This window comes from Silurus aristotelis (genome assembly GCF_946808225.1).
Source record: "Silurus aristotelis genome assembly, chromosome: 8".
In the NCBI taxonomy this organism is placed as follows: domain Eukaryota; kingdom Metazoa; phylum Chordata; class Actinopteri; order Siluriformes; family Siluridae; genus Silurus; species Silurus aristotelis.
In genome coordinates this window covers 877,956-902,955 of record NC_139581.1, presented here as the reverse complement: position 1 = coordinate 902,955, position 25,000 = coordinate 877,956, and the positions used below count along the sequence as shown (strand labels likewise).

At 40.1% G+C, this 25,000-nt stretch overlaps 1 protein-coding gene across 1 annotated transcript in view; it reads left to right on the top strand.

Annotated features, from left to right (window-relative positions):
• Positions 1–8,143: 8,143 nt before the first annotated feature.
• The window catches only part of pld1a (phospholipase D1a), a 41,797-nt gene continuing 24,940 nt past the window's right edge, over positions 8,144–25,000 (top strand). The window contains exons 1-6 of the mRNA XM_083547832.1: positions 8,144–8,377; positions 12,800–12,894; positions 15,531–15,641; positions 22,471–22,640; positions 22,767–22,909; positions 23,146–23,257. Coding sequence (XP_083403958.1) covers positions 15,560–15,641; positions 22,471–22,640; positions 22,767–22,909; positions 23,146–23,257 — 507 coding nt within the window. The 5' untranslated portion in view covers positions 8,144–8,377; positions 12,800–12,894; positions 15,531–15,559. The remainder of the gene's footprint in view (positions 8,378–12,799; positions 12,895–15,530; positions 15,642–22,470; positions 22,641–22,766; positions 22,910–23,145; positions 23,258–25,000) is intronic.

Below are 25,000 nucleotides of genomic sequence, written 5' to 3'. Positions count from 1 at the left end.
CTCCTCAGTGAAGCACCTACTGAGAAACCTGAAAGAGCTCTGGTTTTAGGAGACTCCATTCTGAGGCATGTGAAATTAGCTAGACCTTTAGGGGCACCAGCAGCACAGGTCATGTGTATACCGGGAGCCAGGGCGCCGGACATAGCAGGTCAGCTTAGATTCTTAGGAAAGCACAGGTTCTCTAAGATAGTTTTTCACACAGGAGCTAATAATATACGCCTTCGACAGTCAGAGGTTACTAAGAGTAATATTATAGAGGTGTGTAAATTAGCGAAGGCAATGTCCGATGCTGTAATATGCTCTGGCCCCATCCCAATACGACGTGGCGATGTAGCCTACAGCAGGTTATGGTCGCTGAACTGCTGGATGTCCGAGTGGTTCTCCAAAAATAATGTGGGCTTCATTAATAATTGGAGCATTTTTGAGGGCAAGGCTGGCCTGTTAGGGGGGGACGGTGTCCATCCCACTCGGGAAGGTGCTGCTCTCATTTCTTGTTGTATAGGTCATAGTCTCAGAACAGCACTAGTTAACAAGTGACTGTCTAGAGCCAAGGCCAGGGAGCAGACAGATAGGCTAAACCGACCGTCTGCTGGCTGCACAGAGTCGTCACTCAGGATCCACCATATTGAGACTGTGTCTGTCCCCCGAGCGAAACCAAAATATATGAATTCTCAGAAAGTCTGTTTTAGTAACCTGATTAACATTAAATTAAATAGCACTAAACGCACAGCCAGCACCTCTGATTTAAAGATAGGATTGCTGAATATTAGATCTCTCACGTCTAAAGCGCTTAATGTAAACGAAATTATCACCGACCAGGAGTTTAAAATAATGTGTTTGACAGAAACATGGATTAAACCAAATGAATATTTAGCATTAAATGAAGCGAGTCCTCCTGGGTATAGTTACATACACCAACCCCGTCTAAATGGCAGAGGAGGCGGAGTTGCAGCTATTTATAATAATAATCTAAGCGTCACACAAAAGACCAAACACAAATGTAAAACATTTGAAGTTCTTTACACCAACATAAAATATTCAGTGTCTGAAAGCAGGTCCAGTCAGACAATTCCACTAATTATTATTTATAGACCCCCAGGGGCCCGACTCTGATTTTCTCATAGAATTTGCAGATTTCATCACAAATTTAGTTACTTCTCTAGACAAAGCATTAATTGTTGGTGATTTTAACATTCATTTTGATCATCAGGAAGACTCCTTAAGAGCAGCAGTTGTGTCCATTCTAGATTCAGTTGGAATTAATCAGAATGTTATAGGACCCACTCATAGTGGTGACACACTCTCGATTTGTTGTTAACATTTGGATTAAAAATAAAAAACGTAGTCATAATTCCACAGTCTGAAGCTATTTCAGACCATTATCTCATCTCTTTTAAAATTTGCCTCAGTCATTGCATTACTACTTCACCACGTTATCGTGTTAAGCGTACTTTCAGCTACAGCAGCGCGTTTTATTAACAATCTTCCAGAAATTACGATATTAGATAGATCTCCGTCTGACCCTGCAGAGCTCCACTGGGCCACTGAACACCTAGAATCACCATTACGTTATATCCTAGATGATGTAGCTCCCCTTAAGACCAAAATGATCAGGGAGAAAAAATTAGCACAGTGGTATAATGATCATACACACACCTTAAAACAGACCACTCGAAAATTAGAACGTAAATGGCGTCAAACAAAATTAACAGTATTTTAAATAGCATGGAAGGAGAGCCTCCTAATTTATAGAAAATCTCTTAGTGCTGCTGATCAGCATATTTCTCCACCCTCATAGAAAATAACAAGCATAATCCTAGATTTTTATTCAGCACGGTAGCAAAATTAACAGGGAATAAAAGCACTGCACTCACATGCACACCATCATTAGGTACTAATGATTTTCAATAATGAACTTTTTTAATAATAAAATTGAAAACATCAGGCAAAAAATCCAGACGGTTAATATAAATCCAAATTATTTTTACAAGTAACCCTGTAGACAGCAGTGTAATTATAACAGACAATCAATTACAAAGTTTTACTCCTATTCACGAGAATGACTTAATTTAATTAATCTCCTCATCAAAATCATCAACCTGCATTCTCGATCCCTCGCCTACAAGTTTCTTTAAACAGATCATTCCAGAGGTAATTGAACCTGTTTTAAAAATAATAAACTCTTCCATTAGCACTGGTTTTGTACCAAAATCCTTCAAACTGGCAGTTATCCACCCCCTAATTAAGAAACCTGACCTTGACCCATGTCAGCTGTCCAACTACAGACCAATATCAAATCTCCCCTTCATAGCCAAAATTTTGGAAAAGGTTGTAGCACAGCAGTTCTGCTCACACCTACTTATGAATAATATTTTTAAAATGTATCAGTCAGGATTTCGGCCTCATCATAGCACAGAGACGGCGCTAGTTAAGGTGGTAAATGACCTGTTATTGGCCTCTGATCAGGGTTTTGTCTCCTTACTTGTTTTGCTCGACCTTAGTGCAGCTTTTGACACCATTGATCACACTATACTACTTGCTAGACTTGAGAACGTTGTTGGAATAAAGGGAACGGCTCTCTCTTGGCTCAGGTCTTATTTGACTGATCGCTATCAGTTTGTTGATGTTAATGGTGAGTTCTCCACACTCTCTGAGGTAAAGTTTGGTGTTCCTCAAGGATCTGTCTTAGGCCCTCTGCTTTTCTCTTTATATATGCTGCCTCTTGGAGAAATAATTCATAAACATGGTATTAGATTCCATTGCTATGCTGATGATACACAGCTGTATATTTCAGCAAAGCCAGATGAGAGAGATCAGCTTAACAATGTTGAAAAATGTGTAAAGGACATTAGACAGTGGATGCTCGATAACTTTCTTCTGCTAAACTCAGATAAGACGGAAGTACTTTTACTAGGACCACATGCAGCTAGAAGCAAACTTTCCAATTACCTAACATCTCTGGATGGTGTTTCTGTTTCAGCGTGTACGGCTGTCAAAGACCTTGGTGTGATTATTGACCCGAGTCTTTCCTTTGAGGCTCACGTGAATAATATTACCAGGATTGCCTTCTTTCACCTTAGAAATATTGCTAAAATTAGAAATATGATGTCGTTACAGGATGCAGAAAAACTAGTTCATGCTTTTGTTACTTCTAGATTAGACTACTTAGACGCTTTACTGTCTGGGTGTTGGAGTAAGTGCAGAAATAAGCTTCAGTTAGTTCAGAATGCAGCAGCAAGAGTCCTCACTAGATCTAGGAAATATGACCACATCACCACTGTATTAATCATCTACACTGCTCCCAATCAAATCTCGCATTAGTTATAAAATTCTACTACTGACATATAAAGCACTTAATGGTCTCGCACCACCGTATCTGAGTGAACTTCTGTACCAGTATGATCCTCCACGCCTACTTAGATCAAAAGGTGTTGGCTATCTGTTGGTTCCTCCAATAATGAAGATTACAGCAGGGGGCAGATCTTTCTCTTATAAAGCCCCGCAGTTATGGAACAGCCTTCCTATCAGTGTTCGGGACTCAGACACAGTCTCAGTGTTCAAGTCGAGGTTGAAAACATATTTATTCAGTCAAGCCTTTAATCAGTAGATTTTTTTCTCAGGTAAAGGCTCAGATCTGGAGGGAACATTGATATAGAGTGTTTGGTGAACTGGGATATTTGTATGCTGTCGTCCCCTCACATTCACGTGTTCACTCAGGTTTGTTGATGGTGGTGTGGTGGGCCGTCTCTTATCCCAGAGATCCCTCATGTCTGTGTTGCCTTCTGGTTCTCCCTTTTAGTTATGCTGCTATAGCGAGTCTTGCCGGAGTCCAAACTGCACAGTGACTTTAACTCTCATGCAACAATAGGTACACTTAATAATCCATATCCTTCTCTTCCTGTCACTCTCTTTCTCTCTCTCTCTCTCTCTCTCTCTCTCTCTCTCTCTCTCTCTCTCTCTCTCTCTCTCTCGGTCGAGTTAAACATGCTCCTGAGGCTCCAGTGACCACTGTTCCTGCCCCTCTCCCCCCCGTGGATCTTCCCACTTCATCCAGGCCTGCCTGGATTGGATGTCAACAGTCTCCTACACTGAATCAGAAATACACTTCGCTTTTGATCATCATCACTGAACCCCGCAACATTGTATACCCGCCACAAATGGACATTCGGTGTAACCCAGATGAGGATGGGTTCCCTCTTGAGTCTGGTTCCTCTCAAGGTTTCTTCCTTATGCCATCTCGGGGAGTTTTTCCTTGCCACAGTCGCCAGTCGCCACCGGCTTGCTCATCAGGGACAAACTTACTCATAAAGAACATATTCATTTTTAATCACCGCATTATCTGTGTAAAGCTGCTTTGAGACAATGTTCGTTGTTAAAAGCGCAATACAAATAAAAATGATTCGAATTGAATTGAATTGAATGAGACCAAAATAGAACTTTTGGGTCATAATTCCACTAAACGTGTTTGGAGGAAGAAGAATGATGAGTACCATCCCAAGAACACCATCCCTACTGTGAAGCATGGGGGTGGTAGCATCATGCTTTGGGGGTGTTTTTCTGCACATGGGACAGGGAGACTGCACTGTATTAAGGAGAGGATGACCGGGGCCATGTATTGCGAGATTTTGGGGAACAACCTCCTTCCCTCAGTTAGAGCATTGAAGATGGTTTGAGGCTGGGTCTTCCAACATGACAATGACCCGAAGCACACAGCCAGGATAACCAAGGAGTGGCTCTGTAAGAAGCATATCAAGGTTCTGGCGTGGCCTAGCCAGTCTCCAGACCTAAACCCAATAGAGAATCTTTGGAGGGAGCTCAAACTCCGTGTTTCTCAGCGTCAGGCCAGAAACCTGACTGATCTAGAGAAGATCTGTGTGGAGGAGTGGGCAAAAATCCCTCCTGCAGTGTGTGCAAACCTGGTGAAAAACTACAGGAAACGTTTGACCTCTGTAATTGCAAACAAAAGCTACTGTACCAAATATTAACATTGACTTTCTCAGGTGTTCAAATACTTATTTGCAGCTGCATCATACAAATAAATAGTTAAAAAATCATACATTGTGATTTCTGGATTTTTTTTTTAGATTATGTCTCTCACAGTGGACATGCACCTACGATGACAATTTCAGACCCCTTCATGATTTCTAAGTGGGAGAACTTGCATATATATATATTTGGCTGTCAAAATTAAAATGATTGTAAACGGCACTAAATGTTATTAACACGCCATCAATTCAGCGCACATTTCTGTTTTTACTATTTAAAAAAATGTAAATACATAAATAACAATATAAAAGAGGCGAAATTCAAACCTTCAGCAAAACATGCACTTATTCACGACGTCCTTTCTTTACTTAGATATAAAATAAATAAATAAACTCCACCGAAAAATTTGTTTAATCGGTAAACTTTTGTTTTATTTCTGCGCCAAATTACACAATTTAATTTAATTACACAATTAACACTCTAGGCAGGGGCGCCGTTAGGTGGGGTGCAGAGTATGCCAGGCATATGGGCCCAAGAGAACGCTACGGGGCCCCACAATCATAAATTAAAATTTTTCCAATTATTATTATTTTTTTAATCGTACATACACACATATTTTAAATAATAGCACTGTGTAAATAAAATAAATTCCCTGTAAATAAAATTAACCTATATTAACTTATATATCTATATATATATATATATTATGGGGGCCCAAAATTTTGTCTTGCATACCCCCCTTAAAACTGTTAATTGCGCCCCTGCCTCTAGGTGGCGTTTTGTGGGTTTTTCCCTCATAATGGCGACACAAACTTAAATGACTGTCTTTATTGATCGTACAGATAAAAACAATACATCATTTAAATCTGTAAAATGTCTATAATTTTATATATATAAGCTTCCTGACTTGACTTGAAGAGGTGCAGTTTCTCCGGTATCACCTCATTAACTGTCCGTGTGGAAACATAGCAAAGGCTCTTAATGCTGTCCACACGTCTCTGCACTGATACAGCCTTTATATTTAATCACTGTACATATGCTTACATACATATCACATGCTGTACATATGATACATGTTTATCTGCACTTTTGCACGATTGCTTCTTTTTGCACTTCTGGTAGATGCCAAACTGCATTTCGTTGCTGTGTACCTGCACTATGCAATGACAATTATCTATCTATCTATCTATCTATCTATCTATCTATCTATCTATCTATCTATCTATCTATCTATCTATCTATCTATCTATCTATCTATCTATCTATCTATCTATCTATCTATCGAGAGCCAGTTAACAGCTAAAACAGGTATAAGTAATAACTACTTTTTACTTGAGTAAATGTCAGAGCCAAGACTTCTTTACTTTCACTTAAGTAAAAAAGTATAATCAGTACTTCAACTTTTACCCAAATATTTTAAACCATGAGTATCTGTACTTCTACTTAAGTAATGGATGCACAAACACTCCTCTACACACACACACACACACACACACACACACATTTTTATTATTATATATATTTTTTTATTATTTATTATTATTATTATTATTATTAATAATAACGTTTTATTTTATAAAACAATTTCTTATACATCTTATATATAATTCTTCCCGTGGGCTCACCACCTGCAGGAGGGACCGTAAGGGATGGTGCTGTAAGGATTGGGCAGCAGTCGAGGCGGGGGTCTGCTTAGACTGCTGCCCCTGTGACCCGAATTATGGATAAGCGGGAGAAAATGAATGAATTAATCCTATATATAATTATGAACGCTGACCTCTAGATGGTCACTATCGATAGATATCGATATCGTCACTATCGATAGCAGGTCGATTTTTGACCACATGTACCTAATTCGTGACATTTTGGACGTCTCCAGGCTACTGGGTGTAAAGACTGGTCTGATTCTCCTAGACCAGGAAAAGGCTTTTGACCGGGTTGAGCATGAATATTTGTGGAAGGTGCTGGAAATCTTTGGGTTCAACTCTGTTTTCAGAGCCATGATCAGGGTGCTGTACAGGGAAGTTGAGTTTACTGAAGGTCAATGGTGGTTTATGTGCTCCTCACAATAAACTGAGTGGGTGGGTGGACCCCTAGTGGAGAAATGTTCTGGGTTTTAATGCTGATATTAAAGCAGAGTGGAGACACTGTACAAACCACCATTAACTAAATAAGCTGCTGACCTTCAGTGGAGGATTTTACACTTCATCATCTCTGTGATCTCTTTAATTTCAGTTTTAAACCCTGATGTTCTACAGGACTCACAGAGGGAAACTGTTTTTCACACTTTTACTTACTGCTCCAGGTTACAGTCACTGTTTGAGGTTTTTTAAGGTATTTAAGGTATTTTAAGTTCTTTGAATGTGACTTTTACTCTCCAGGGTTTTATTCTGGGTTTTAAGTGCGTCAGGAGAAACAGGTTCATGTGTCAGTTAATTCATTTTATTTTTGCTGAAGCAAAAATGGTGATATACCTGAGCAGAAAAAACTAAATGGCTCAAAACACTGACTGTGATGCCGCTAGAATCTTCTCCAGCCTTACATAATCCAGGATTTGCTGTCTTTTATAAGAGTCTGCAGGATCTGGAGATGTTCGAGGATGTGTGGTGTTGTGGAGAAGCTCTGTGTTCATTAAAAGAAAAAGAATTGTACTTTGCACCAGAACTCAGTTAAATAATCACATTAACCTCCATCTTTAACTCTCATTGTCTTATTTTACTGATGTCTAATTAATATTTTTTATTTGTTTATTTGACTTTTATGTCCTGATACCTGAAACCATCCAGAACATAACGTGACTTATGTTAAGTCTTATGTTAAATAACGGATTGTAAAAGTCAGTCTCTCTCTCTCTCTCTCTCTCTCTTTCTCTCTCTCTCTCTCTCTCTCTCTCTCTCTCTCTCTCTCTCTTTCTCACCCTCTCTCTCTCTCTCTCTTCCCCTCTCTCTCTCTCTCTCTCTCTCTTCCCCTCTCTCTCTCTTTCTCTTTCTCTTTCTCTCTCTCTCTCTCTCTCTTTCTCTTTCTCTCTCTCTCTTCTCTCTCTCTCTCTCTCTCTCTCTCTCTCTCTCTCTCTCTCTCTCTCTCTCTGTCCCGCATTCATTGAGACACTGGGCGGGATAATCTGATTGGTGGTGAGGGATGATTGACAGGTAAAGCTGGCCCGAAAGCCCCGCCCCCTCACAGAGACTTTTGGCCTGTATGAGATCACCAGCGTTCAGTCACCAACCTTCCCGAGTTGCACTGAGTGTGTGTGTGTGTGTGTGTGTGTGTGTGTGTGAGAGAGAGGGTATATGAGAGTGTGTTTAGTTCGTTCATCTGTTTGTAAATACGCATTTGTGTGTAAGTGTGTGTATTTGATCTGGATTTGAAAAACAGTATCGTGCACGCGCAGGTCAGTCTTTTGTTTTCTTTTATGTGTTTGTACCACACACACACACACACACACACACACACACACACACACACACACACACACACACACACAGACTGACATACTTTACCAAACTTTTCCGTAATTTTATGTGTGTGTGCGTGTGTGTTATAAGCATATAACTGTCACTGTAGTGTGTGTGTATGTGTATGTGTGTGTGTGTGTGTGTGTGTGTGTTATAAGCATATAACTGTCACTGTAGTGTGTGTGTGTGTGTGTGTGTGTGTGTGTGTGTGTGTGTGTGTGTTATAAGCATATAACTGTCAAGTCAAGTCAAGTCAAGTTTATTTGTATAGCGCTTTTCACAACAGACATTGTCTCAAAGCAGCTTTACAGAAAACAACAGTGAAGGTGAATGGTCACTGTAGTGTGTGTGTGTGTGTGTGTGTGTGTGTGTGTGTGTGTGTGTTATAAGCATATAACTGTCACTGCTGTGTGTGTGTGTGTGTGTGTGTGTGTGTGTGTGTGTTATAAGCATATAACTGTCACTGCTGTGTGTGTGTGTGTGTGTGTGTGTGTGTGTGTGTGTGTGTGTTATAAGCATATAACTGTCACTGTAGTGTGTGTGTGTGTGTGTGTGTGTTTAGGTGATAAAGTGTGCTTCTCTGGGGCAGTGTGTTCATCTACTGTGTGTGTGTGTGCGTGTATATGAGCAGAGTGTGTTTTAAGGTGTGTTTTTAGTTTAGACAGAGGAAGTGTGTGTTTATGGAAAGAACAGTGGATATAAAAGTCTCCTGTATAACAGACCGGTATTTGTGATGTCAGAACCTTTTCTGTCCTCAATATAAAGTGAACCGTGTGTGTACGTTACAATACATGTGTGTGTATAGTGTGATTGTGTGAGGTACAATACTAGCTGGGAAAATAAAACTCAGACTGGCACACACACACACACACACACACACACACACACACGGTAAATATCTTCTGATGGAATTTATTGCACACGGCATAATAAATCTACAATAACAGTACTAACAGTGTGCTCATGGTGAAGCATGGTGGTGGCGGCATGATGCCCTTAAGCTGCGTACGTTCTGCCAGAACTGAGACTTTTCACAAAAGAGTTTAGCACAATATCTTCAGATGTTTGCTCGTAAGCTGAAATAAGATAAAATTTCAACTTTCATTAGGGGGCGCCACAGTGGATCATCTGTCTCCATACCCCCTGTCCTCTACATCTGCTTCTTTCAAACCAACTACCTGCATGTCTTCCTTCACCACATCCATAAACCTCCCCCTTGGTCTTCCTCTTTTCCTCCTTCCTGGTGTCTTCATTTTCAGCATTCTCCTACTGATATACGCCATGTCCCTCCTCTGCACATGTCCAAACCATCTCAATCTCACCTCCCCCACCTTGTCTTCAAAACATCCTACATGCACTGTCCATCGTCATCACACAATGAACATCTCACATCTTTAGCTCTACTACCTCCAGCTCCACCTCCTACATAAAACATAGTCCACCTGTGTGCACCTTCCTCCACTCTTATACGTCACCCTATGATCCTCCTTCTTCTTAAAATACGTGTTCACCACTGCCATTTCCATCCTTTTAGCAAAATCTACCACCATCTGCCCTTCCACATTCCTCTCCTTAAGACCATGCCTACCATCACCTAGGTTCACCTTCTACCACTTCATCTAACTCACTCCAGAATTTTTCCTTCTCCTCCATCTTACAGCCGACTTGTAGAGCATAAACACTGATGACATTTATCATCATCCCTTCACCTTCCAGCTTCACGTTCATCACCCTATCAGAAACTCTCTTCACCTCCACTACACTTTTACTGTACTCTTCCTTCAGAATCCCCCCTACACCATTTCTCTTTCCATCCACACCATGATAGAACAGTTTAAACCCACCTCCAATGTTCCTGCTCTTACTCCCTTTCCACTTCGTCTCCTGAACACACAACACATCTACCTTTCTCCTCTCCATCATATCAGCTCCCTCTCTCCCTTTACCCGTCATAGTACCAACATTTAAAGTACCAACCCGAACCTCCACTCTCCTACACTTCTCTTCCCCTGCTGTCTCTGTAGACGTCTTCCTCCTCTCCTTCTCCTCCTTCAGCCAACAGCAGCACAATTTACACCGGTACCCTGTTGGTTAATGATACCTGTGGTGGTTGTTGGTAACCCGGGCCTCGACCGATCCGCTATGAAATTCTGATTCCTGATCCACATATTTAATTTAGCACATGTTTTACGCTGGATGTCCTTCATAACACAAACATCCATATTTACTCGGGCTTGAGACCTGCACTAAGAGTGACCTGAGTTGTGTAACTATAATGACTGGCTTAACTTTTAGCATGACAACAATTTGAAAAATGCATCCAAATCATCAGATAAACGACTTCACCAGAGTAAGATGGATGGTTTTTGAATGACTGTGCCAGAATACAAGTTGTAAATCTGTGGCGTGACTTGCAGTGAAATGGATAAACAATGTTTTTGCCTGAAAGAGTGGGAGAATAATATTTATGTCAAGATATAGACCCAAAAACACTAGTGTCAAACAAATCTTTAGGTTCTTCAATAAAGGTCGACTGATTCATCGGTTTTGTTGATTAATCGGCACTGATAGTTGATCACTGGAACTATCAGCTATAGGCAAAAATTCATACTGATAGTTTTTCCGGCTTCTTGTCCCCTGTCATTACGAGAGCGGCCTCTAGAGGCAAATAACTGATGCCACGTGCTGATTGTTTTTGCATGCGAGACGACGTGCTGCACGGAAAGCGCTATTTTATATTTATCAATTATTAATTATCTAATGATATTTATTAACGTAATGAATATATACTCTAATTTCATTCATTTTCATGATACTCTTTATATGTTGTTTTTTTGTAATAAAGTCAGTACTATTTTACATGAAGTGTTATGTTTGTTTGTATCCATTTTAAAAACGATCAGTTGATTAATCGGTTATCGGCGCCTACGATCCGACCTCAATATCAAAGTTGGTAAAACAACCCAGTCATTCCAGGGCGTGTATACTTATGCAACTAGATTACTATATACACACACTGCTGTAACAACATTTATCGTGGGAGCAAAGTACAGTCAGTCAAGTGTGTGTGTGTGTGCAGTAAGTGTGTGAGATCCACACACACTTCACACACTAGTCTAAGGTTCATCCAGAATAAACCACACAGAGAAGATTAAAAACGTTTTGGAGTTCTGGAGCTAATTAATTATTATATTTAGATATAAACTATTTATTAGAAATAGTTTATGATTCTTGTCCTCCAAAAAAAAGTCTTACTTAGAAGTCTTTCTAATTGGGAACCTTCATGAGTTCAGAAGAAACATCCAAGAACCATGAAGCACACTTTTTCACCCATCCTTCTGAGGTTCTTCAACAAAGTGTTTCTATATTCAACCTGAGTAAGAACCCATTCTTAAAAATACGCTCAATTATCCAATGAGGAACCTGTTTGAACCCTCAGTACAACACAGTGGTTTCAGTGGTTTATTGTGATTATGGTTAAAACAGCTGGAATATTGTATGTAGCTCTTTTCTGATCAGGAAATGAGCTTCGGGTCTGCAAAGATTTTTAATTGTGATTCTGGAGAGAATATTAGGTTATGATGGCTAGCACTTTTTACGCCCCTACAACAGAGTCCTTCTGGTTGCCTATTGGCTCACAGGTCAGATGTCATCAGTCAGAAGCACATGCACATTTTTTTAACGTCTGTTGACCTTCCAGGGCCAAGTGGAAAAATTTAGATATCAGTAGTAAAGGGTGGGACCACAGATGGCTTTAGATAGAAGGATTGGTGGAGCTTCACAAGGACGATTCAAGGACATTCCAAACTATAGAAGTAGTTAAAGCAGTGATGTGATCAATTAAATGGGATTTAAAACTCGACATTACACGGCTCTCCAACAGTAACGTAGACAGGAAGTCATTGACAGGTAGTAACAGCTGATATCCCTTATGTCTTAAAACTGAGGAAACACACACACACACACACACACACACACACACACACACAGTAGCTGTCTCTCAGCCGGAGCTCTAAGGTCAGAAACTCTGTGGGAGGTGAACATGTGTTGAAATTATTTATTATTATTTTTATTTGAAAGAAAACTACAGAAGTGTAATGAAATACGCTGTAGAGGAATAAAAGTAGTCTATTTTCTTTCTTCTATGTTTTTCTTTCTCTTTATTTGAACCTGGAGACTCTGGGCCGTGTCTTGACCCTGAGATTCCTTCACATGTTCCTGCATGTTCCTGCAGGACAGGAAATGCTTAGGATTTCACTCTCACTGTCCCTCAGCAGAACGTTCTCACACTCTCATTGCTGCTACGCTTAAAACGAACAAAGCTGAAATATCCATGTTTTTTCTTTTGGGTTGGAAAGGTCATGCTCCCGATCTGAACTCGTGTCCAGGATGGTTACGGGAAAAACCAGAAAGGTTTAGAAAGAGAGCAGAAGTGGAGCAGAATGTTTAAACGGTAAGATCTGTGTTTATTTCATACTCAGGTTGTTGTATATGGCGTGTTGTGTAAACGCTGCTAAGCTACACAATAGAATTAGTGATCTCTCCGCGGTTGATGCTAACCATGTGTCAGTGACATTTCTGATGGTTTGGCTTTATTTCTATCATCATTTGACAGAGTGCCAGGAACTAGTGCTCACTACAGTGAGAAAATCTGTATTCAGACACGATAGAGACCACCAACCAATCACTGCTCACCATGTTTCCTACCAACCAATCACTGTCACCATGGTTCCCACCAACCAATCACTGCTCACCATGTTTCCTACCAACCAATCACTGTCACCATGGTTCCCACCAACCAATCACTGCTCACCATGTTTCCTACCAACCAATCACTGTCACCATGGTTCCCACCAACCAATCACTGCTCACCATGTTTCCTACCAACCAATCACTGTCACCATGGTTCCCACCAACCAATCACTGCTCACCATGTTTCCTACCAACCAATCACTGTCACCATGGTTCCCACCAACCATTTACTGCTCACCATGGTTCCTCATGGTTCTGGTGAGCAGTGAGCTCTAGTTACTGATCAAAGTGTCAGGAGCTCAAGGTCCAGTATCACTGTTAGGTTTTGCTCTTAACGCTGTGTATCATGACTGACCCTGTGCTCCGATCTTAAAATTCTAAGAATTTACGATATAAAACCATTGTATTCTACTCTAAAATATAATGTGTGGAATACAGGCTTTTTACCAAATCAATGATCACTTGTTTCTGAAGACCAAATCACTGGAATATGTACAGTGAGGAAAATAAGTATTTGAACACTCTGCTATTTTGCAAGTTCTCCCACTTAGAAATCATGGAGGGTCTGAAATTGTCATCGTAGGTGCATGTTCACTGTGAGAGACATAATCTAAAAAAAAAATCCAGAAATCACAATGTATGATTTTGTAACTATTTATTTGTATGATACAGCTGCAAATAAGTATTTGAACACCTGAGAAAGTCAATGTTAATATTTGGTACAGGAGCCTTTGTTTGCAATTACAGAGGTCAAACGTTTCCTGTAGTTTTTCACCAGGTTTGCACACACTGCAGGAGGGATTTTGGCCCACTCCTCCACACAGATCTTCTCTAGATCAGTCAGGTTTCTGGCCTGACGCTGAGAAACACAGAGTTTAAGCTCCCTCCAAAGATTCTCTATTGGGTTTAGGTCTGGAGACTGGCTAGGCCACGCCAGAACCTTGATATGCTTCTTACAGAGCCACTCCTTGGTTATCCTGGCTGTGTGCTTCGGGTCATTGTCATGTTGGAAGACCCAGCCTCGACCCATCTTCAATGCTCTAATTGAGGGAAGGAGGTTGTTTCCCAAAATCTCGCAATACATGGTCCCGGTCATCCTCTCCTTAATACAGTGCAGTCGCCCTGTCCCATGTGCAGAAAAACACCCCCAAAGCATGATGCTACCACCCCCATGCTTCACAGTAGGGATGGTGTTCTTGGGATGGTACTCATCATTCTTCTTCCTCCAAACACGTTTAGTGGAATTATGACCCAAAACTTCTATTTTGGTCTCATCTGACCACATGACTTTCTCCCATGACTCCTCTGGATCATCCAAATGGTCATTGGCAAACTTAAGCCATGCCTGGACATGTGCTGGTTTAAGCAGGGGAACCTTCCGTGCCATGCATGATTTCAAACCATGACGTCTTAGTGTATTACCAACAGTAACCTTGGAAACGGTGGTCCCAGCTCTTTTCAGGTCATTGACCAGCTCCTGCCGTGTAGTTCTGGGTTGATTTCTCAACTTCCTTAGGATCATTGAGACCCCACGAGGTGAGATCTTGCATGGAGCTCCAGTCTGAGGGAGATTGACAGTCATGTTTAGCTTCTTCCATTTTCTAATGATTGCTCCAACAGTGGACCTTTTTTCACCAAGCTGCTTGGCAGTTTCCCCGTAGCCCTTTCCAGCCTTGTGAAGGTGCACAATTTTGTCTCTAGTGTCTCTGGACAGCTCTTTGGTCTTGGCCATGTTAGTAGTTGGATTCTTACTGATTGTATAGGGTGGACAGGTGTCTTTATGCAGCTAACGACCTCAAACAGGTGCATCTAATTTAGGATAATAAATGTAGTGGAGGTGGACATTTTAAAGGCAGACTAACAGGTCTTTGAGGGTCAGAGTTCCAGCTGATAGACAGGTGTTCAAATACTTATTTGCAGCTGTATCATACAAATAAATAGTTTAAAAATCATATATTGTGATTTCTGAATTTTTATTTTTAGATTATGTCTCTCACAGTGGACATGCACCTACGATGACAATTTCAGACCCCTCCATGATTTCTAAGTGGGAGAACTTGCAAAATAGCAGAGTGTTCAAATACTTATTTTACTCACTGTATGTTTCTGAAGACCAAATCACTGATCAATGTGGTTTAAAAAACACTGAAAATTAGCATTTCATATTCTGCAGTTTAAAATAAAACGCACACTTCCAGTTTATTTATAATAATAGTGCGATTGTTTGTTTTGTTGTAATTTTTTAAGGTTTGCATGACCTGGTATCTGTGTGTGTGTGTGTGTGTGTGTGTGTGTGTGTGTGTGTGTGTGTGTGTGTGTGTGTGTGTATATAAACAGACACAGGCAGTGAGCAGAAGTCTGTGAGAATGAGCGACGTGGTGGAGAGTTTAGATCCTCAGGAGCTCTGCTTTGACGAAGAGGATGTCGAGGATGCAGACTTCGATCCCGGTGAGATATAGAACTTAGTCTATATTCATAATTTTATTGATTTATATCTCATTATAAATGTACTTTAAATGCATTAAAGCGGTAAATCTGGGTCGTTCCATGTCGCTTCAGACAGGGGTGCTGCTGCATGTCTCGGGTTTTTCTTTTCTTTTCATTTTTATTGGAATCCCCTAATATTACTTACATTTGGGACTTTTGAATGTTTTGAGGATCTTCTAACAGAAACCTTTCTTTCTGTGCTGAATTGCACGTGTTCACAGATAGAAAATGAGTTTGTCTTCATTTTTTCCAATTGTCATGTGACTAGAAATGATATTTCTGGAGATATGAAATCCTGAGCATGGTTCCTGAGACAGGAACATGGCTTGAACACGGTGATGTTAAAATTCCCCAAACCCGTTGCAGACTTCAGTTCTAGGTCAGAGGGAACAAATAAAGAAAGGTTGACCAGAAATCTGGGACGTTCAGCAACACCTCGGTGTGAACTGACCCAGCTCGAATTTCAGACTTGTCTAAAACTGGGACAGGAACTAAAACCAAATAAACTGAAAAACAGGAAGCAGGAAAGAATTGTGGTCCAGTTGGTTTGGAGTTTTAGAGAAGTGAAATTAACATGTTGAATATGTGAATATTTTAAATGCAGTGCAGTGATGATTGTTGAGGTAAATGTCTCAGAGTTGGATTAGTAGACATCAAGCGGGAAACGATTCATCTCCAACTCAATGACCTGCATGTAAAGTTCAGAGTTTGTTCTGACCTTTGTAGGAACATGAGCACTAGAGAGCAGACCTACTGGCCTATGATGGAACGTTACATCCTGACCAGAGCCTGCAGATATAACATATTGTTCAAGTGTGAATATTTTATATTACTAGCAGAATAAAGTCACGAGTGCATGATGTGGAAAACAGGTTCCTCTGCAGGCTCTTTTTGATTAGATTAGGATCTTGGCAATCCAGAACCTTAAAGTAAAGCTGCTTCATCTCAGAATCTATTAGAGACAACTGATGTTTACAAGAATGCTTGCTGATCCAGAACTTCCCACAGTTGGAGGAGACTCCAGGGCAGACCCGGAACCCCTGGAGAAATGATATTTCTCAGTCGGGTGATGTGCTTGTTTTTCTACGCTCTTCTCCTTCTGATTAAGAGGTCTCTGGCAGCCCATAGAACAGTCTGGTGAAAGGTGTGAAATTTATTAAGTAATTGTGGAGGGTCTGAGGAACCAATTTTGTGCCAAATGCTGTCAATGCTTTAACACAACCACAAATTTGAGCCTCATATAGAAGTATGTTTCTGATCATAACCTTTGAATTTCGTGTTTAAAATGAGGAAGCCAAGCATCTCTAAACTTCACCAACAAACCATTCAGCCCAATTAGAGCATCTCTAAACTTCACCAACAAACCATTCAGCCCAATTAGAGCATCTCTAAACTTCACCAACAAACCATTCAGCCCAATTAGAGCATCTCTAAACTTCACCAACAAACCATTCAGCCCAATTAGAGCATCTCTAAACTTCACCAACAAACCATTCAGCCCAATTAGAGCATCTCTAAACTTCACCAACAAACCATTCAGCCCAATTAGAGCATCTCTAAACTTCACCAACAAACCATTCCAGATTTTGGCACACATCATCTTCATCTTGTTGCTACACACTTCAGTCACCATCTTCAGGACCAGGACCTGAGGATCCACAACTAATTCTATTCCCAGCACACATCTAACTGCCCTTATTGCTCCTTCTCTTCCATGTTTGATCTAATCCGCACCATCGTCTCATATTGACCCCCTACAGCCTCATCTGTTCCTCTGGATCTTTTCTCCTACAGTCAGAGAATCTCACCACTGTCGCTGAAACTGCTGATCACTCTTCAGTCCATTTGAGTGAAGTTCTGTCTCTGATTTCCAGTGTTGGATTAGAGAACAGCTGTAGAATGTGCGGCTTCTTGGTGAAATGTAATAAGTTTATTAGAATGAAATGCTGACTCTGGTTTCTCTGAGCACAGTGATTTTCATTACTGTATTTAAGAAGTTTTTTTGTGTATCTGTATTTTACTCAAGTGTTTCCATTTGTGGAGATTTTGTACTGTAACTTCACTACATTTCAAATCTCCTACTTTTGTGAAATCAGTCGTTCCTTTTTATGTATGAGGATAAAAACGTAGCCAATCAGGGTCGAGCGTGGGAGGAGGTCGAGAGAGGAATAAATGATGAAGAAACTCCAGACTCAAACTCAACACAACACACGTGATTTATTTGTGTAATTTTTATTGAAATAGTTTAAAAGAAGGTTTTGTGTTCATGATGATTGTAATAGAAATCAATCAGTGTTTGAGTCTTTAATCTCATTCTATTAATAGATCAGTGTGCTGAGAGTCACATTCGAGTCTTTACACAGAAACTGAGGTGATTAAGTGAAGAGTCTTGTGATAAAAATGATCATAGGATAATAAGTGCAATTTAAAGGTTTGTACTTTTACTCAAGTGAAAGTTTAAAGGGACACTTTTACTTTTTCTGGAGTCCTGTTTTCCCGAGTGAATCTCTGGTTTTACTTAAACAAATGCTTTGTGTACTTCATCCACCACTGGTCAGCTGTACGTGCTCTTTTCTCTGGTTTGAATGTAGAACTGTGGGATTGTGGGATTGCGGCTTGATAATCACCCTCGCTGTGATCTTTAATGATCAGTACCTCAGGCACTAATCTGTAATCAGACTCATTCAGGGTTTCCTTTAATTGGATCCTTAACCGGAATCAGAAATGGCGTAAAGAGCTTGGTGTATTTAAATGAAGAGTTTGAATGAAGACAGAAATAGTAGTTTGTAGTTTGTGCTGCACATGGGACCAGACCTCGGCGCTGACCTGCTCATCCTGTTTGCTACGAAAACAAAACCATGACGAGTACAAGTAAAGTTTAATAGTGAGATGTTTGAGATAACACACCCGACCTCTGGATGGAATTCTCTGTAACTGGAAGCCGTTTGCTGCACCTGAGAATGAGTTCTCGTTAGACCTTGGTTCCTCTCTACGTTTCTTCCTTGCTCTAGACACCATTGCCTCGCTCATTAGAGATGAACTTCGGGACAAAGTGCATGATACAGACAGACAGTCGTGTAATTGCGGTTTTAAAAATGCCGGAAACTTCTGTAGAAACAACGTGCCTCGACACGTCCTGGCCTCTTACCGTAACTTGCGTCAATGCAAGGTGTTTTCCACCCCCTCAGTATCTTCACTCTGCGCTCACACACCGTACACACTGCAAGGATTTTTTTCTTTTCTTCAGATTGTTGGTTCTGCTGATCTCTTCAGCATGGGTGCACAGACACAGGATGTGGAGAATTTCATTAACGTTTTCAGGACACAGTTATTGTATTGCAGTGTTTGTTTGAGGAAAAACCTCATAACCCAGAACAGGTGCAGAGGAAACCTTCATAATGACATGTGTAATCAAATATAATGTACATTACAGGTAACAATAAAGAGCCTGATTATTTGTTGATGTTTATTACACGTGAGGATGTGAGGTGCCAATTTTTTAAATAATATTTCTCTCTAAAAGTCTTTTCTTTTATTAACTCATTTTTTCTCAGGCTTTAAAGAGTCTGATATTTTTTGCATCTTCTCAGAGAAATATATGATCCAGTGTTAAGCAGTACGTACGAGATGGTATCAAAATTTTTTTTAGAGATTCGCTCTGTTTACAAAAAAAATACTTTATTTATCTACATTTCCACACAAACACCTTCAAAATAGTCCCCTAACACCAGGGGTCTCGAACTCAAATTAGCTGGTGGCCATTGCTGTGATTGACATCTCATTTGAGGGACATTTTTACATTTAACAAAACAAGGATGTGCAATATTTCTGGAGATGTTCTTTATTTGCTGAGATGTTAGTGCTCATTTACTTCACATTCTATTATTAACATATTTTTGTCACACTTAAAAAATGTTAACAGCAGTGTTTTTATATATATATATATATATATATATACTGACGCACTTTACGAACATTCACCTTAGGGGCTTTCGTGGATATGAACAAACCTGTCCTCAAAGTGAAATTTGGAAAAGTCGAAACAGAGGAGAGCCGCCGCGAGCTAGCTGTCGACCGTAATGATCCACATGATGCACACTGGACTCGGCCCAATACATTTTTTTTATGAATTTTTTAATATTAATGTTTTAATACTTAATACAACATATTGTATACAGTATTTTGATTATTGTAATTAGTTTTAGTATATTTTATTGTTTATTTGACAGTATTTATAGCTCCTACATAATTGGGAGATATGCGTAGTCAATAACGAACACAGTAACAACTTATGAACAAATCCATGCTATGAACTCGTACTCGAACTCGTAACTAGATCGTAAGGTGGGGAACGTCTGTATTAACAGTTAACTTGAATAATTTATCCAAACCTTGCACTGAACTAACAAACTTGCAGTGAACACATGCAATCCCTGAATCCATTTGCACACTATTCTACTTCCTGCCAGACACCTGGCAGCGCTTCTGCTCACACAACTGAGCCACGTTTGCCCTCAAGGAGGTCACAGTTGAAACTCTGAGTACAGCTTCAAGATGGGCATTACTAAGTCTGGACCTGTACTTGCATTTATTGAAGTTCATAGTTGAGAAAAGTTTCTCTCACAGATATGTGCTCCCACAAAAGCACATTACCCGAGTAAGCACCTTGGACAGCTCTGGGAAGCATGGAGGTAATTCTCTCAGAAACTGTCCAGTCTTGTCTGCTTTTCCCTGTGACTCTCTCAATTTAGTTATCAGCTCACTGTTGCGCAAGTTCCATTTGCAACAAACTTGGGACACTGTCCACCTCAGCTAAGAAACATCCATTCTGCCATCTTCCATGAATCTCTTCACCTCTACTCTTAACTCAAAAATCTTTTCAGGACATTGCCCCTGCTGAGCCAGCGCGCCTCAGTGAAGCACATCCCCATATGTTGACTCAATTTCTTCTAAAAGGCCCTAAAACTGGTGGTGCTGTAAACTCCTCCTTTACCTGATGTTTTGAAAACATTTCAGGACAGCAAACATGACGTTCATATTTCAGACATTTGCTGCACAGTGCAGCGCAGAACAACTGCTGAATCTGCATTTTCCTTTTCTAACTTTCATTGTACCAGTAGATGATCATAAATGTCACTCGATAACTCGCTAATCCGCTCCACTACTGTGTTTTTGCCGATAGAGAGAGATTGTTGAACAAGCTGTTGTTTTTATTTTCTTGTCTTCCTGGTACTTCTCGTACTGTTCTTCTGTTCTGTTAAGGCGAGTAATGACACTGCATTTTAGACAGGTAGCATTTCCCTTAAACTGCGCGAAAAAATACTGCGGTCATAGTTTTAAGTTTGAGTTTTAAGTTTGGCAGTATAAAACCACTGCCTTACACATGAATACAGCGCCCCCAGTGTTCTTCTGGAACGTGTCCTGGAAGTCTTCTTTTCGAAACGTGTCGAGTATCTTCTGCGCTTCACACTGGATCCCCACAACGGTGTCAAAACGGTGAGCTGGAACTTTATCTTTGGGAAGAGTGCGGAGTCTGCAGGAGACAGATCTGGCAAGTGGGGTGGACGTGAAAGTAAGACTATGTTGTCTCACCTGTGAGGAGGAGCTCGGTGACGGGGCACACGTGGTCAGAATAGCAGACGTGGTAACGCATGTGCTCGGATTAGCACCGGTTGCACTGCTCATGATGTACACAGGATCATGAGTTTTGGCACAGTGACTTATGAAGGTCGGTGCTCCCTGTGTCTGTGCTTGCAGCATTGTGCTGCCATCTGTTGGCATGTTACAAAACTAATACTCTGTTTGGAAGCACAGGCCCATATCACCAGTCCTTTGGTGTTAAGCGAACAGCAATTATTTGTCGTATATACTTTACAGTACAGTGAAATTCTTTTCAGTTTGTTAGGAAGCTGGAGTCAGAACTCGGGGTCAGCCATGGTACCGTGTCCCTGGAGTGTGAGCCTGGCTCAAGGGCTGGGGTTCAAAACCCACAACCACAGTAATCCAAGAGATGGTTAGGTTGTGGCGTTGTGTTTAAGGTATCCAAAGATCCCGAAGGTGGTGAGTTCAAATCCCAGCCACACTTAGCTGCCACTTCATGGGCCCTTATGCAAGGCCCTTAACCAGAGCTGCTTAGTTGTTAGCATTATTGTACATAAATGTAGGTCGCTCTGGATAAGGGCATCTGCCAAATAAATGTAAATGTAAAATGTAACACAGCACCTTCACCCTTATGCCACCACTCCCTCTTTTCCTGTCATGCATCAGATGATCTCTCTCGCGAGCTCTTCTCTTCAGCTGGAGCAGATACACCGTGTACTAGCTGCATTTGTTTATAGAATATTCATAATAATCGTTTGTACTTCCTTACAGCCTGGTTGTGTAACTGTGCATACCCAAATTATATGGAAATGATTAGCCGTTAGCATTCCAACAACAGGCTAACCAGGCTTTCTGGTCGAGGTTTTTTAAGGAACTTCACACGTTACTTCTCTCAAAAAGTCAGTTTTTGCCTCGTAAACAGGGGCTTTCTCCCATTTCTGTCTCATACACACTGTGGATTCTCAGATTCTTCTCCTGCAGGTTCACACACCATGGTGTTCAGATAATGGGAGTAAAGTTTCACAGATGCTGCCAAATAGGTCAGGACCAGAGACACGGCTCCATACGGACGAGCGCGGAGCAACCAGCAGCCACTGAACAACACTGAACAACACGTCCGGTTTCCATGGAAATGCTGTGTTTTAGTTATTTTGATCACTTCTATTGCGTCTTGTTTGTTTTTTTTCAGACCGGTGCTATATCCCGTTTTCCTGCATCTATGAGACCGTGGGCTTTAAAGAAAGTGGAGCTCAAGTTTTTCTTTCCACTGAACTGATTACAGCCCGAGTTCTGGAAGTGGAGCGATTCACCAGGGCCATGGACCGATTTAATCCATCCGGCAAAAGGAGTGCATCCAAGGTGTGTGACAAACACACACACACACACACACACACACATTAAAGCAAAATAGACAAAGATAAAATGCTTTTGTGTTCACCATATGTGTGTGTGTGTGTGTGTGTGTGTGTGTGTGTGTGTGTGTAGGCCATGCCGGCTGTGTTCCGTATCGAGTTGAAACACGGAAACTTCACCTGGGTTGTAAAGCGAAAAGAGAAACACTTCATGGAGTTACACAGGGAGTTACTACGCTACAAAACCTTCATTATGATTCCTTTACCCTCACGCAGGTTACACAATACACAAGCCACGCCCACTTATGTATACCCCACCCACTCCCACATGCCCCGCCTACTCGTACTCTCATTTCCCACAAAATATCGTAACAAGCATCAACACTTACCCTGCTACTACAGGACAATACAGTGTCGGGTGTTTCTCGTGTGTGTGTGTGTGTGTGTGTGTGTGTGTGTGTGTGTGTGTGTGTGTGTGTGTGTGTGTGTGTGTGTGTGTGTGTGTATTTCAGTCACACAGTTCGCAGGAAGAGTGTGAATAAGAGTGAGGTGCGGCAGATGCCCGTATTACCTCGCGGAGGGAGAGAGGAAATTACCAAGGATGAGCAGGTGTCCAGCAGACGAGTGAGTTACCTCTGTCACAGACACATCATTAGATCACCATTACATCATCATTACATCATTGCATCATTACATAATTACATCATCACTTTACTATTACATCATTGTGTCATCATTACATCATTATTATATCACAGCATCATTAATACATAATCATTACATCACCATTACATCATCATATCATTACATTATTACATCATTCCATAATTGTCACCACATGATTACATCATAACTACATCATTATATCATCATTATATCACCATTACATCATCATATCATTGCACCATACTCTCATCATTCCATAATTGTCACCACATCATTACATCATAACTACATCATTACATCACCATTACATCATTACATCATCATTACATCACTATTACATCACCATTACATCATCATATCATTACATCATAATTACATCATTCCATAATTGTCACCACATCATTACATCATAACTTCATCATTACATCACCATTACATCATTACATCATCATTACATCACTATTACATCACCATTACATCATCATATCATTACATCATAATTACATCATTCCATAATTGTCACCACATCATTACATCATAATTACGTCATTGCACCATCATTACATAATTTCTATATCGCATCATCATTACATCATCACATCATGGTTGCGTCATCATTACCTCATCATATTATTATTTCATCACTTGATTAACTGATTTACTGCTTTACTTAGCATTAAAAAAGCTTTTGCTGATATGACATTACATCATTATTACATCATCATCATCATCACATTACTTATTACTTCATCATCATCATCATCATCTAGTTTACACATTACATCATTATTACATCATCATCATCATCATCATCACATTACTTATTACTTCATCATCATCATCATCATCTAGTTTACACATTACATCATTATTACATCATCATCATCATCATCATCACATTACTTATTACTTCATCATCATCATCATCATCTAGTTTACACATTACATCATTATTACATCATCATCATCACATTACTTATTACTTCATCATCATCATCATCATCATCTAGTTTACACATTACATCATCATTATTCTCATCATCATCATCATCACATTACATTACTTATTACTTCATCATCATCATCATCATCATTTAGTTTACACATTACGTCATCATTACATCATTATCACATTACATTACTTATTACTTCATCATCATCATCATCATCATCATCATCTAGTTTACACATTACATCATTATTACATCATCATCATCATCATCACATTACTTATTACTTCATCATCATCATCATCATCTAGTTTACACATTACATCATTATTACATCATCATTATCATCATCATCACATTACTTATTACTTCATCATCATCATCATCTAGTTTACACATTACATCATTATTACATCATCATTATCATCATCATCACATTACTTATTACTTCATCATCATCATCATCTAGTTTACACATTACATCATTACATCATCATCATCATCATCATCACATTACTTATTACTTCATCATCATCATCATCATCATCTAGTTTACACATTACATCATCATTATTCTCATCTTCATCATCATCACATTACATTACTTATTACTTCATCATCATCATCATCTAGTTTACACATTACATCATCATCATCATCACATTACTTATTACTTCATCACATGATCACATGTTTTGGTTTAGTGATTGTGTCTCTAATAAACATGTCAGTATGTACTTTATGTCGTCTC